Here is a 14,507-nt window from a genome sequence, read left to right on the forward strand (position 1 = left end):
TTGCTACAGGAAGGGTGGCCCCTTGACTAAAGAGCAGCAGCAGCAGCTGGAAGCTTGTTAGAAGTGCAGTCTCATCCCCTCCCTACAGAATCAGCATCTGCATTTTAACAAGATTGCCCAGTTATTTGTCTGAACATTAAAGTTTAATTGGCAGTGAACTTAGAAATACTATTCTTGTAGGATCATAAAAAATGGATTTGGGGGAGCAAAATCCTGATGGCAAAATGTTACTATGTATTCTTTTAATTCTCTCTGATACTCAGAGTAAGAATTGAAATAGAGAGTACAAACTAAAAAAAAGAAGTTGTTGAGAGTTGAAAAATATTCCTTCACTCTTCTGAGATTTCATCAGGTAAAGCAGAAATTGGAGCAGTTAGAGATTTTACAATAGCATGTATTTGAGTCCCTAGAGGCATTAAGGATCACAAAGAGTAGTACTCATGTTTTGCTCACTTCAACAAAAAATTCAAGCCTCTTAGTTTATCAATTCAGGATGCAGACTAACTGGAATTACCCTCTTTAAAGTACCTCCAAGACAGTGACTAAAATCACTTGGTTTTTTGAAGTTCTAAGAGGAAGACTGTATAGTCAATTGCTAATCAAAAACACAAAGACACCTGATAGAATTTTTATTGTCTTCTCTTATCCAGTGTTTGAATTAATAGAATCTTTTTTTTCTTCTTTTGGATGGAAAACCCCTATTCTGGTTTAACTTCTTAAATCATTAAAATAAATTTTTGTAGAGTCCATATGACTTCTCCCAGGATACATCATTGTACTAAAGACATTCCCACATATTTATAACTCAATATACTATCAGCATCTCACCCTCTCCTCCGGGCAAGTCTCTCATTCTGACTGGTAACTGAATTGTGTGAGTCATGCAGTAGTGAACACCTGGGGCAGGAAATTTATTGCTGGTTGCTGTGAGAGAGCAAATTGCCTCTACTGTAGCATAGGGTCATAGTAGATTCTGTCCAAACAAGTTTTAACAAATAAAGTCAGACCCCAGCAGACAACAGAATGCAGAAAGGATGTTGTTTAGCCATGCCTAGAAGACGCTGGGCTGAAAAGCAAGGTCAGGCGTTTGTAATACCTACCAATTTCAAAGCTACCATCAATAACTCCCACCAGTGAAGAAGGGATATCAAACCTTCTCTCTATCTGAGTGATGGTGCTCTTCAGGTAGCCTCCTGCCAATGCTTTGGCAAAGTAAACGAAAGACAAGGCACCCAAGAACACCTGGAAAACATGACAGGTCACACTTAAGCCTAACTCCAGCTTGACACACAATTGCAAACAAATGAACAAAAACACATAAAACAATGTACAACATCAAGTTTGTTATCACTGAAGATTTAATGCAAGCACCGTTTTAGGTTTCCTTGAGCCTCAAGCTCATGTAGATTTCCAAAAATTCAAGTTCTCCTGGAATTTGAAATGTATGTTGATTTCCATTCAAAACTATGTTGTTGAATTCCTTTTTTCCCTTTCTTCCCATCTCCCTTAAAGGACATTTAAAAGACTCTCATTTTGATAAGAAGATTCTGTGTATAGTGAGAGGCAAAGAGAGGACAGAGCCATTCACAGGTAAGAAAATAAAACAAATGAAAACCACAGGCCAAATGCATGGCATCTTATCACAAGTCTAGCACATGTGATTATATATTACAGCCATGGTACACGGACCAGCAGGGAACATAATACACTGAAAAAGTGGAACTACTACTCCTTGAGTTTAATTTCATACACTTTAAATTCATACTCAAAATCTTTCTCAATGAAAAAAATTTTCTTTGATATCTGGCTTATATGTTTTGTTAGACATGGGTCTGGGATGGAGTATCCATAGGGCAGGTTAGCATTTACATGAAGAAAAACTCATAATTATTTGTTGAATGAATATTTCTTATGAGAGGAACTTGGAGTCCACACAGAACACCATTTAAAAACCACCCTGTCCCTTACTGTGTAGCAATGAAAGTCAAAATGTTCATTTACAGAATGGGATAATGTGCATGTTTTATAGATTGTATGTTACACCTTTGCTTAGCACAATATCTGGCACATGGTTGAAATTTAATAAGCGTTAACTACTACTCTATTTCTCCTTTCTATTGAGGAGGAACATTAAAATGAGCCCAGAAATGTTACTTAACCTAAATAGCCAGGCAGAGGTTGCTTTCACTAGCTGGCAAAATGTGGCTTTAGTAAATTGCATCTAAGATCATTTTTAAAAAGGAAAAAAATTCTTGCTTCTAACTTCATTATATACAAGATATCTAGGTAGAAAGCCAAGAGCATCAACTCCACCTAATTCTTTGTACTTTACCTTTAGTTCACCACAGCATGGCTGTTTTTCCTCTGAGGACGAATATTCTGTTTTAAAGGAAGGCCTTCCAACAGGTTGCACTGAATTTTTGTAGAAAAACTGGGTATTTTCTTTGGATGAAGTGTCCATTATGAAAGCGTTCCCTGACTCTGATCTGTCAAAGTTGATTTTAAAATTAAAAAAAAAAAAAAAAGAAAGAAAATTAATTTAAATCTACACAATTTCGTAAACACTGTTTTTTATTTCACAGCAGACCACAATTCTATAGAAATAACTTAAAGTGAAACTACCATTTGTTACCACAGTAAATTGGCAAATTTTTTCAATTAAAATCAGCCAGGTTATTTGATTAAGTAATCCTGCTATTGGGACTCCTTAGCCAACATTCCTTCTCAGTCCTTCCAGTTTAAGCCTCATTATGGCAAAGAATAAATTTAAATGTTGCCTTTGGAATAAATAACGAGGCAGAATTTTGCTAACTTTGTGGTCTTGCCAGTTTAAACTAGAAGCAAGCAGGAAAGGAAGAAGAGGAATTCAGCTATTTGAATATTGATTCATTAGAATGTAGTCTTTAAAGCCTTTAAATCCACTTTTTAGCAGAGCAAATAGAAAAGTTTGACAACCATCAGAGATCCCTATAGCCCATTATAATTCCTGCAGAACCCAAAGTGAGACTTAAAATATGGCAAAAAAAGAAGAGGTCTAATCTGTGTATCATTTTGGTTTGACAGGTAAGGAAGTAGCATGATTTGTGCCTCGGGCTCAGATTTAATTCAGGAGAAAGTAGTCTTTGGTCTGCTTTAAAGTAAGAAATATGGCCTCTCTTCTGATGCTTAATTTCCCACCTTGCCCTCATTATTTCTCCTGGACAATGTTACACTTTCTGAACCTATTTTCTCCCTTTTCACATCAAAATTTACATATCCTATGCCTCCACTTCTTTAAGTTTCCATGGGGCTCAGTGCCAGCCTGATAAACTAATCTAAATCAAGGGATGAATATAATAAAATAACTTCTGGATGTCCTTAATGATTATCAGATGATGCAATTGTACCTTAATAGCGATTGTCCATATTTTCATTACACTAAGTAAAGGAGTCACTTTAGGAGTAAAATTTTATCTATTGTGGTAGAAACAGGCTTATTCTGCCTATGTGTATATCATCTTGACTTTGTACAATGCTTGTTTTGTGTATACTAAACCTCATCCTTCAAGCAGCATGGATATCAAACTGAAAATTCCAATAATAATAGTATAAATAATTTGTTTTGAAATATGAATTTTAACAGCAGAAGACCTAAGCAATTTAAAAGTTGGGTGTATTCCTCCAGGGAGTGGGTAATGAGTGGAGAAAGAGTAGGACACAGGCCTGGTTCTTAAATAATTATTAATATAATAATTATTAATTATTATTAATTTATTAATAATTATTAATTAATAATTATTAACAAATAGTAATTATCAATAGGTTATTTGGTTTCATAAACACGCATTTCAAACCATGGATAGGGCTGGCTGGTTAGCTCAGTTGGTTAGAGCACAACCTTATAACACCAATGTCAAGGGTTCAGATCCCCGTATGGGCCAGCTACCAAAAAGAAAAAAGAAACCAAAAGGACAAAGAAAAGAAAAGTGAGTAAAACAAAAAAAATTCAAAAACCAAACAACTAAACAAAACAAAGAGCTGATAATGTTAATCAAAATCAAAAGACAAAGACACAAATGTATAATACTAATGAGATAAAAGCACAGATGTTTAGGAGTATAAAATATAAAAATTATGTACAATATATAGAACTAACTTTAAAATCTTGACAAAATGGATAACTTTCTAGCAAATATTGATTACCTGTATTGACAGAAACCAGAAGAGAAAAATAACTAAGGAACATATTAACAGAAATAGTCTAAAACTATCCCCTAAGCTGTGATGCTAAGGATAGATAATGTAACAGGAGTGCTTAACAAAGGGATATCCTTCACGGAAAGACAGCAGATAATGGAAACAGATGACCATTGTCACCGTTCATCTGAAAAAAACCACATGACCATTGTCCCCATTCATTTGAAAAATTATCTTGATAACAAAATGTCATAAAGATAGCACAGAAAGGAAAACTTCAGAACAAGCCCACAGATTATAAAATCCTAAATAAAATACTAGCAAATCCAAATTAATTAACTAATATTCTATAATTAGGATTATTCTAAAAAATGCAACAATTGATTAATGCTAGGAATTTTATTCACCGAAATCATTACGTGAAAAATTCAAAATTAAACATAATAAAATCTCGGTACATGCAAAACATCATGTGATAAAATTCAATATCCATTCCTGATTTAAAAAAAAAACAACACACAAATTCTAAGAAACTAAAAATATAGCAATTCTTCTTTACTAATATCTGATACCAACAACCAACTTCATATATCTACTGAATCACTAAGACTATTTTTCCAGGACACTGTTTTGTCTGAACAACGAAAAGGGAATTTGGGAAACACTGGGTTATACAATGTTAAATAGGTTTCTTTACTACAAAACTACTGAGTACTTTTAATTGAACTCCTAGAGAACCCCTTGCTTATAATGAAAAAAAAAAATCAGAAAAACCAAATGACCAACATAATTTGTCCAACAAATTATGGTACATTCATACAATGAAATCATCTGAAGCCATTGGAGATTAGTGTAAATAAGTAATTATATGGTTATATAGATCTACTTTCATAACAGAGTTGATTTTGAAAATACATGTTACAAAACAGTATATAACAAACTACTTTTAAGAGAAATACACATACATTCACATATGCCTTGAAACAAAGCTTCAAAAAGTTTATAAAGAAAATACTAATACATTTCTGGTTGGTGGCATTGCAGATGATTTTTTAAAAATGTTTTGTGTATTCATATTGTATAATTTTTCTACAATGAACTAGCATTTCTTATATGAAAATATTTTAAAAGATGAAAAATATAAAAATATCACCAACCAAGAAACATACACCAGAAAGATTTTTAAATGAATAATATTAAGTTTACAGTTTAAAGTGAAATCCTCTTCCAAAAATTGAATTATATAATTCAAATTGACCTACTGTTTAGGGGTTCAGCTATCACATTATTTCCCATCAGTCATAATATCAAAGGCATTGACCAAAAAAAAAAAAAAAAGCAAATAAATTGTTTAATAATAAAATATACCATCATTTACACTAAAGCTATCTTTAAAAAATTCAAAGGACCGCCTCTAGAATGCTAAAGCTAAACAGAAAAAAATCATGCTGGAAACAATATTTAAAAACTTGAGACGCTAAAACACATTGTCTTCTTATATTTAGAGGTGCTGACATAAAAAACTGGAATCCAGAAGCAATAACAAAGTCATCTCAGTTGAAGCTATATTCAGGCAAAATAATACTCAGCTAAAATATTGACACTGCATAGTTTTACTAAAAACATAGTCTCATCTTGATGGCTAATATGCAAATCGTCCCAAGTATAGTATGTTCTAAGGAGGCTATAGTTCATTCCCTGGGAAAAGAGGGGGAACGCAGCTCAGTGACATGAATGGAAAAATCCTTGGGGCATGCAGGCTCTCTCTGTCTGTCTGTCTGTCTCTCTTTCTCTGTCTCTCTCTCTTCATTTGCAATCACAGAAGTACAGCAAGGGCCCACAGTTATTTAGAAGGATTTGCATTTGGCAGATCCTTAATTTCTGTCTGGTAACTTGAATAGATTCTTCTAGGAAAAGACATATGGCAAAGTTTTCATCCAACACTTTGCGTTGGAGTATAACTTTTCCTGGAGGCCAAAGGAAAACAAGCCAAGCAGTTTTTCTTCATTTTAGTTTGAAAAAAATTGAATTCTCTGTTCACATGGTTTTGAACATTGATCGTCCAGTCTTTAAACTTAGAGCGCAGGTGGCTTAGGAAGTTGGAGTCGGATCATGCAGAGGCACTCAACCCCTGTGCTGTGAAACAGTGACTGCCACCATCCACCAGTCACCCTTCAAGGATGTCACAGAGGAAGTCACAAAGGCAGCCACTCCCAGCCACATCGCCTGAGGAAAACCTCTGTAGTAGTTTGGCTTCTGGACAGCAGGAGCCAAGAAGGTTTAAAAAATTACCTCAAGGTCCTTGCCAAGGAGGAGTGTGTGTTGTTTAGAAATAAATAATTTGTGAAATAATTATTTGCATCAGACTCAGATTTAATAAGTATTATTTTTCTGCCAGGTGATGTACATACCTTTTCTAATCCTTAAAACAACCCTACAAGTTTAGCTGTAGAATTCCCATATTAAAAATAATAGAGCTTAGAGCAGTTAAGTTACTTGTCCAAAGCTACCCAACTAATAAGCATCAAAGTCAAAATTTGAACCCAGATTTGAGTTTATCTGATTTCTTTAAGCTGGTCTGCTCTTCTGTTCCCACCGAACTAACAAGGGACCCATCAGCTTTCACTGAGGAGCATTGTGGATGAAACACAAGCAGTGCAGAAAGGAAGGGTTTATTGACTTCTCTCCTGTGAGAATCTGATTTGATAGTCAAAAAATACGAAAGAAGAGAACCAAATCTTACCTGGAGGTGAGGATCAAAGACAGCCAGTTCCTCTCAGTGTGCTCAGCAAGAGGCTTAACCACCCGCCACAGACTGAAAGAGGAAACTGAGGTCAATCCCAGAGCACTTTTGAGCAGTTTTGCCAAGTGGGGAGAGCCTGGATGGACAAAGACAGAGCAGATCAGGGGAAAGAAAAGAGGAAGGGCATAGTTTCACCCCTGGGCAATCTCTTCTCTTTCCTTTTTCCTCCTGGCCTCTTTTTTCTGGCAGTCTGCAGAGAATTGGCCACGCTGGCAAGGCCACTGACGTGCATCTCAGCTCCCAGGGCACAGAATGAGCTGAAGCCTTTGAGCCATTTCTTTGCAATTTGCTGCAAGTTTAAGGCCACACGTGATAAAGCTTTCTTTATGGGAGAGAGTGAAAAAAGAAAAGACCACTTGTGATCTTACTTGCTGATTCCCAGAAAACACAACTCTGCAGGGGGCAGAGGGTAAGGGAACAGAAGCCAGAGGGACGGAAGTTTGTAACAAAGACCCCTCCTCCTTCCAAAAAGTATTTAAGCCAGCCATTCCTTAGGGACATCACTGGATTCCTTGGGTCTTGTTTGTTTGTTTTTGGTTTTTGTTTTTGTTTTTGTTTTTAAAAAGCTCTTGGGCTCAATCTCTGAATGGTTTTCTTTCCCATTGGGATTCTAGAATCTGCAGGGACCACATATCAGGTCAAGATCACAGCTCCGCAGAGCTCTCTCCAGAGAGAATGAATTCTCAAAGAAACACGATGAGTTGTTCACATCCATAATTTCTGTGAGTCTTGAAAATAGAAAAAAAAAAAGAAAGAAAAAAACATTGAATTTTTGGCATTCAATTGTTTATTCTACCTAATTCCAAGGAAAGAGAAATCCTTGCACCGAGAAATTCTACAATTCTAATAAATCCTTTTTTGGAGAACAGTTTTAGAGGATTTTGAGCATTATTAGTTTTCACTTGGTTTCTACCAATAAATGAATTTAATACCAGAGTCATTCAAGATTCACTCTATTTTTAAATGGTTGCAACTTTGGTCTGGTCACTTAATTTTACTAAGTCTCAACTTATTCTTCTGTCAAGTAGAATTTTAACAGATTTACAGGGTTGTTTGAAGGATTAAATTATATCATGTATTCAAAAGCACATTGCAAATAACAAAGCACTAACTAAGTAGAAGGTATCATCATTACATGAATAATTTCAGTTCACATAATGACCAGGGTGGTTAATCAATATTATTATAAGCACATTAACTTCAAAAGAAAAGAAGAGGATGCATGGAAAATAGAGTTTATATGAAACCTTGTAACGAAGCAATGCTGTATCCAGACTCTGAAAGACCAAATACTTTATTTTAGCAATTAAACCAGCCTTTGCCATCAAGTGAGCAAACCTCTTAATAAGTGCGAAGCTTTTCAATGTGTCTGCCAGGTGGCCATTGGCATATTAAAGAGGAGATAGTATTTACCAGCCAAAAGCACAAAGGACCTACTTTCCTTCATGAAGAAATGCAATTCTCCCCTGAGAATGTAATTTGATCTCTTGCCAAGTTGCTCACATTCACTGTCTAACACAATTCCTTTTCATATGTCCACAGTCCACAGTTAATGTTACTATTTCGAATGTACCTAATATTTTACACAGAAATATGTATAGCCAGCCTTGAATTGGATGGTATCTTATCCCAACCTCTTATCTCCACTTTCGTACTCTAGACCAGGGATTAACAAACTTTTTCTATGAAGGGTCAAATAATAAATATTTTAGGTTTTCCAGTGTCATTTAATCTCTATCACAACCACTCAACTCTGCCATTGTGGTGTGAAATTAACCAGAGACTATATACAAATGAACGAATTTCCTATGGCTGCAGTAATAAAGTACCACAAGCTGGGTGGCCTAAAACAACTAGCTTATTGTCTCATACTTTGGGAGGCTAGAAGTCCAAAATCAAGGTGTCAGCAGAGCCACGCTTCCTCTGAAACCTGTAGGAGAGAGTACTTCCCCGTCTCTTCTACTTCTGGCATTTGCTCACAATTTCTGGCACTCCTTGGCTTACAGATGCATCACTTTGTCTTCTGTTTTTGAAAAAAAAAAAAAAAAACACTCGACATATTGGATTAGAGCCCATCTTTCCTAATGACCTCTTCTTAACTTGATTACATCTGAAAGACCCTATTTCCAAAAAAGGTCGCATTCACAGGTACGGGGCGTTAGGATTTCAACATATCTTTTTGGGGGACACAATCCAACCTATAACTCACATTTTCATTTCCTTGCTTACCTGACATTAAAACTGTATTTAAAATTAGTCTCTTCTATGCATTGTCAATTCCCTTGTTCCTCTTTCAATTTGTTTTTCTTCCTTGGCAAACCTCACCTGGGTTGAATCCAACTTTCTATCTGCTTAGTGTTTGCATTCACACTGTTTTAAATGGTTGGAGAACAACTCACTAACATGTCCTCGGGGCTATTTTTTATTTATTACCACTAACCTCACTGGGCCATAGAAGCATTGTTAGAGCTAGTACCTTTTAATGACCCAATCACTTTCCCTCTCCTGAATGTCTTCTCAAACCTGCAACATTTCTTTCCCACCCTTATTATTAGCTGAATTCCTTGTTTAGCAAATTCACTGATGAAACAGAAAAAAATCAGGAGAAATATCACAGTTGGTCATTACCACATCTACTTCCTACCTACATGTGGGTTCGTATTATGTTTTCCTTCCTGCTCCTATGATTGAATAGTCTATGCTGCTAAGAACAAGCTTTAGTCTATACACCTTATCTAAAATTCCTCTCCTCCAATTCTTTTTCTACCAACTTTAATGAGTTTTTGCCTCCCTCACTCCATCACAACTATTTTCATCAATAACATTAAAGACATTCACATTAATAAATCCAGTGTTCAATTTCCAGATTTCATTTTAATTGATCTATTAACAGATTTGCATACCATTGATTGTACTCTTTCTTTGATGTATTTTCTTCACTTGGTTTTCAGAATACCACACTCCCTCTATCATTTGCTTTATTATTATTACTGTTTATTTTTATTTTAATTTTTGGCCACAAATCAATACATTAAAAAATATTAAGATCATAGAAAATAATAGAAAATCTGTTCTCTGACCACAGTAACAGAAGAAAATTTAGAAAATTCACAAATGTGTGGAAATTAAACAATACTCTTTTAAATAAACAATGGGTAAAAAGAAAAATCACAGGGAAATTAGAGAGTACTTTAAGATAAAGATCAAAGCACAACATCTCAAAATTTATAGGATGCAGGCTTCATGCAATGCTCAGAAGAAAATTTATACTTGTAAACACCTATATTAAAAATAAGAACAATGTCAAATCAATAATATAAACTTCTACCTTATGAAAATAGAAAAAGAGCAAACTAAACCAACAGCAAATATAAGTAGAAAATAACAAAGATTACAACAGAAACATATAAAATAGGGAATTAAAAAAACAATAGAGAAAATCGACAAAACCAAAAGTTGATTCTTTAAAAAGAGCAACGTAATTTGTAAACCTTCATCTACACTGACCAAAAAAAAAAAAAAAGACCAAAGTTACTAAAATCAGAAATAAAGCAGGGGCATTATTACATTGTCATTAAGGTTTTTGCTGGTGGTAAGATGTAGTTTCTTTCTCTTTCTCATGTGCATTTTTGTTCTACCAGAGGGTTTTCTTCTTTCTCATGTATTCATGGTAGTGATTATCATTTTTCAGATTCCACATGTAGGACTCACTTCAGGATTTCTTGTAGGGCTGATCGTATGGTGGTGAACTCCCACAGATTTTGTTTGTCTGGAAAATACAGTATTTTCCATCATTACTGAAGGATAGCCTTGCTGGGTATAGTATTTTTAGCTGGCAGTTTTTTCTTTTAGTATTTTGAATATATCGTCCCATTTTCTTCTGGTCTATAGAGTTTCTGTTGAGAAGTCTATGTTAGTCTGATAGAGGCTCCCTTATAGACTTGATGCATTTCTCTTGCTTCTTTTAAGATTCTCTGTCTTGGAGCTTTGCCAGTTTGAGTATAATGTGTCTTGGAGAGGATCTTTTTGGGTTGAATCAGTTTAGGGATCTTTGAGACTCCTGGATCTGAAGGTCCATATCTCTCCCTATACCTGGGAAGTTTTCTGTTATTATTTCATTGAATAGGTTTTCTATGCCTTTTCCTTTCTCCTCCCCTTCTGGAGCATCCAGAATGTTTGTGTACTTAAGATAGTCTGCTACCTCTCTTAGATTTTCTTCATTTTTTAAAATCCTTTTTTCCTTTTTTTTTTTTTTTTTTTTTTGTCTACATGGGTTATTTCAAAAAGATTACCTTTAAGATAAGAAATTCTTTCTTCTGCTTGTTCTAGCCTGCTGCTTAAGCTATTTGTTATGTTTTTATTTTGCTGAGTGAATCAGTTCCCTGAGTTCTGTATATTCTTTCCTAAGGTATTAATCTCTTTGTAAATTTCCTCCTTCATATCCTGGATTTTTTCTTGTCTCATTATGTTGTCTAACTGAGCCTTCCAGTATCTCAGTGAGTTTCCTCAAAATTGTTGCTCAGAATTCCTTTTCAGTCATTTCAAGGGTTTCCTTCTCTATAGGATCTGGTATTTGAGAATTACTGTATTCTTTGGGTGGTGTCACATTTTCTTGGGTTTTCATATTTCTAGTATCTCTATGTCAATGTCTGGTCATCTGGTAGAGCAATTACTTCTTCTATTATTCCAGAGTGGGCTTCGAGGGGAAACTTTCTCTTCTTTTTCTGGTCTTTGCTGGTGACTCTCCTTGTGTCAATGTAGTTGAATGTCTGGAGGGCCACCTGCACAGTAGCTGTGGCATTGAGCTACTTTCTGGCAGCTGCAGCTGTGGCAGTGGTTGTGGTGGGCCACCTGTGCAAAAGTGGTGTTTTCAGTGTGCTCTCTTGTCGGCTTCTGGGTGTGCGTCGAGGGGTGGCTGCCCTTGGCTCGTGCCTCGGACCTCAGGCATTGCTGTCTTGCCTGCTTGGTCATTTGCTTTTATCCTTCATTGCTGGAGTAGCCCACAATTCAATTCTTAGGATCTTCTTTGCTCTATCTATGCTTATTCCCTTAATTACCTAATCTGGTTTCATGGCTTTAAAATCATCTATATTATAAGGCTAATGAAGTTACAAAAAAATTTTTAGTCCCAAATTTGAATTGAGTTTTGTAGTCTGAAACACACACACACACACACACACACACACACACACACACACACACACACATATGAGCATACACATATATGATCATATACAAGGACTCCTAGCTCTCTCCACTGAAAACCTCTAGGGACAATGACCAACTAAGTAGCAATGAGTGCAACTAGCACTGAATTTGGGTCTATAAATATGATAAATAAAGGAACCATGCTCCTTGTTACATGGCTGATACAAAGTCTGGGGAAATAAGAGGTCCTGGAATATCTTGTTATAAAAAAAAAGCTAGGAGACCTTGAAGGTTAGATTGTGCCAATAGAATTCAGAAGCCAACCTGAACATGTTCCTGTTAGTCAAAAACAGGAAAATTTGAGCATCAATATGATTAACTGCATTGGTTGAAACATATAAAATGTTAAAATTCATGAATTCACAATAACACTATAAAAATCACACGGTCACTTTGGGTAATTCTAAGTAACAACTTCAATAAATGTAAAACTGATAGTACTTAGGAAAATATTGTGCATTTATCCTGCCTTTCCTGTTCAGTTCATTCCTTAGAGTTATTAAAGAGTAAAGACAAATTTCTCCCTATAGAAGAATTCCAACTAATAAAGATGGGATGAGAGAATTTGAATATGATAATTTTAAACCCTTAATGAATTAATAAATCTAGATAATAGTCATCAATGATCAATGATGTCACACACACAAAAAAGAAATAGCCATGTTAAATAAACATCTTGGTGGAAGTTAAAAGCTTGAAACCTCACCTTTGAAATAGTCCTCTTCCCTACTTCTGAATAAAACTAACCTATTAGACCTCAGATTAAATTTAAATGTTAGTTCATAAGAAGCACAGGGAAGATAAGTACACGTTAAATGACTCTATATGTTGGCAAAATCCAAAGTGATGAATCTCATTAGGATAAACAATCCAATTTTTTTTTCCAACCTAAAAGTGCAAGGAAAAAAAGAGATGAAGGAAAAATTGTATACTAAAACTTATTAAATGAATCAACCAATTACAATGTATCAACCTTGTTTGTATCCCTACTTGAAAAAATACCTATGAGAAGATTTTATAATCCTTTTGAAAGATTTATAACCTCATAAATGTGAACACTGTGTGGATATTTGTTGTATTGAGGAATCTGTGTTAGTTTTTTTACAGATGATAATGGTGTTGCTATTGTTTAAGAGCACAGATCTTTTGGAGGTAAATACAAGTATTTTTTACAAATTATTTATAAATAAAAGAATATGTTGGGTTGAATATTTTCAAAATAGTTTTGGGGAGAAGTGCTAAACTTTTAGAAGTATATATGGAAGAGGTTGGCCGCATATTAATTAATTATTTGAGCTGGATGGTGAGCTAGTTCACTATACAATTTTCTGTAGTTTGAAATATTTGAAAATTTCCATAATTGAGTTTTAAATAAATGATAGCTAGATGGATAGATATAGATAAAAAGTGATAATGGATGAATTCCAAATTCATTTCTATAATTGCCTATGAAGCCAAGGTTGGTATATATAACTTTTGCTTTCCACTATATAATCCATGTTTACTTTGTTTTTGTTTTTATTTTTTGCCCACAGTCAGCACAACAGTTGCTTGAAATGTTTTATTGATGGGAAGACCCAAAACTTTATTTCTGTAAGGTCAAGTTCCTTAGAAGTCCTACTTTTATTAGGTAGCTCTAGTTTCCCTCTACATTACTATTCAGCATGGAAGTACTAAAATGCTCCACAGAGAATTCTCTATGACCTGAACACTCTTTCTTGCCACTTTTTTGTATCAGAAACCATGTTACAGCTTGGTAAATTGGGATCAATCATTTCTTCTCCTGATGGCTCAGTAACAGGAGAGAACTAAATGTCTAAGTGGTAGCCTTTATTTTGTATTCTGGTGAAAGTATCACTCACTTGGAAACTGCCAAAGAAGCAGAATCAAAAGTTTCAGAGATAAGAAGCAAAATAGTTGGTTGATATTGCATTATATTGTACTGTACCCCAACCTCTCGAGGGTTGCTGCTGTCATTCTAATTCAATCTTCAATAGGTCGCTCCAACATTCTTTAGACTGGGTCTGTCTTGTTTTCCCCATTGTCATTGCTGGCTTTTGCAATTGAACCACCAATTTTATTATGAGCATAAGCTTCCATTACAAGAACAACTGTGTTGCCCATATGCTTTGATTATCTTCATTGTGTTCCTGATCGTTTTCCTGCTTTGTGAAGACAGAATTATAGCTCCCAAAGATATTTACAACTTAATCCTCAGGAAGTATAAATATGTTAAGTTACATGGCACAGTGGCTTTTCTTATGAAATTAATACTACAGACCTTAAAACAGGAAGATCATTCTGGATTATTTGGGCCCCA

General features: G+C 35.0%; 1 protein-coding gene across 3 annotated transcripts in view; it reads right to left on the bottom strand.

The window, feature by feature from the left end:
* SLCO1C1 (solute carrier organic anion transporter family member 1C1) overlaps window positions 1-2,461 on the bottom strand; it is a 46,105-nt gene extending 43,644 nt beyond the window's left edge. For all 3 annotated transcript variants that reach the window (XM_063076011.1, XM_063076009.1, XM_063076010.1), the window contains exons 1-2: window positions 2,333-2,461; window positions 1,101-1,242 (exon numbers count right to left, since the gene is read on the bottom strand). In XM_063076011.1, the coding sequence (XP_062932081.1) occupies window positions 1,101-1,242; window positions 2,333-2,461 (271 nt within the window). The remainder of the gene's footprint in view (window positions 1-1,100; window positions 1,243-2,332) is intronic.
* Between the last annotated feature and the right edge of the window lie 12,046 nt (window positions 2,462-14,507).

The sequence above is a fragment of the Cynocephalus volans genome, chromosome 12 (assembly GCF_027409185.1).
Source record: "Cynocephalus volans isolate mCynVol1 chromosome 12, mCynVol1.pri, whole genome shotgun sequence".
NCBI classification, from domain to species: domain Eukaryota; kingdom Metazoa; phylum Chordata; class Mammalia; order Dermoptera; family Cynocephalidae; genus Cynocephalus; species Cynocephalus volans.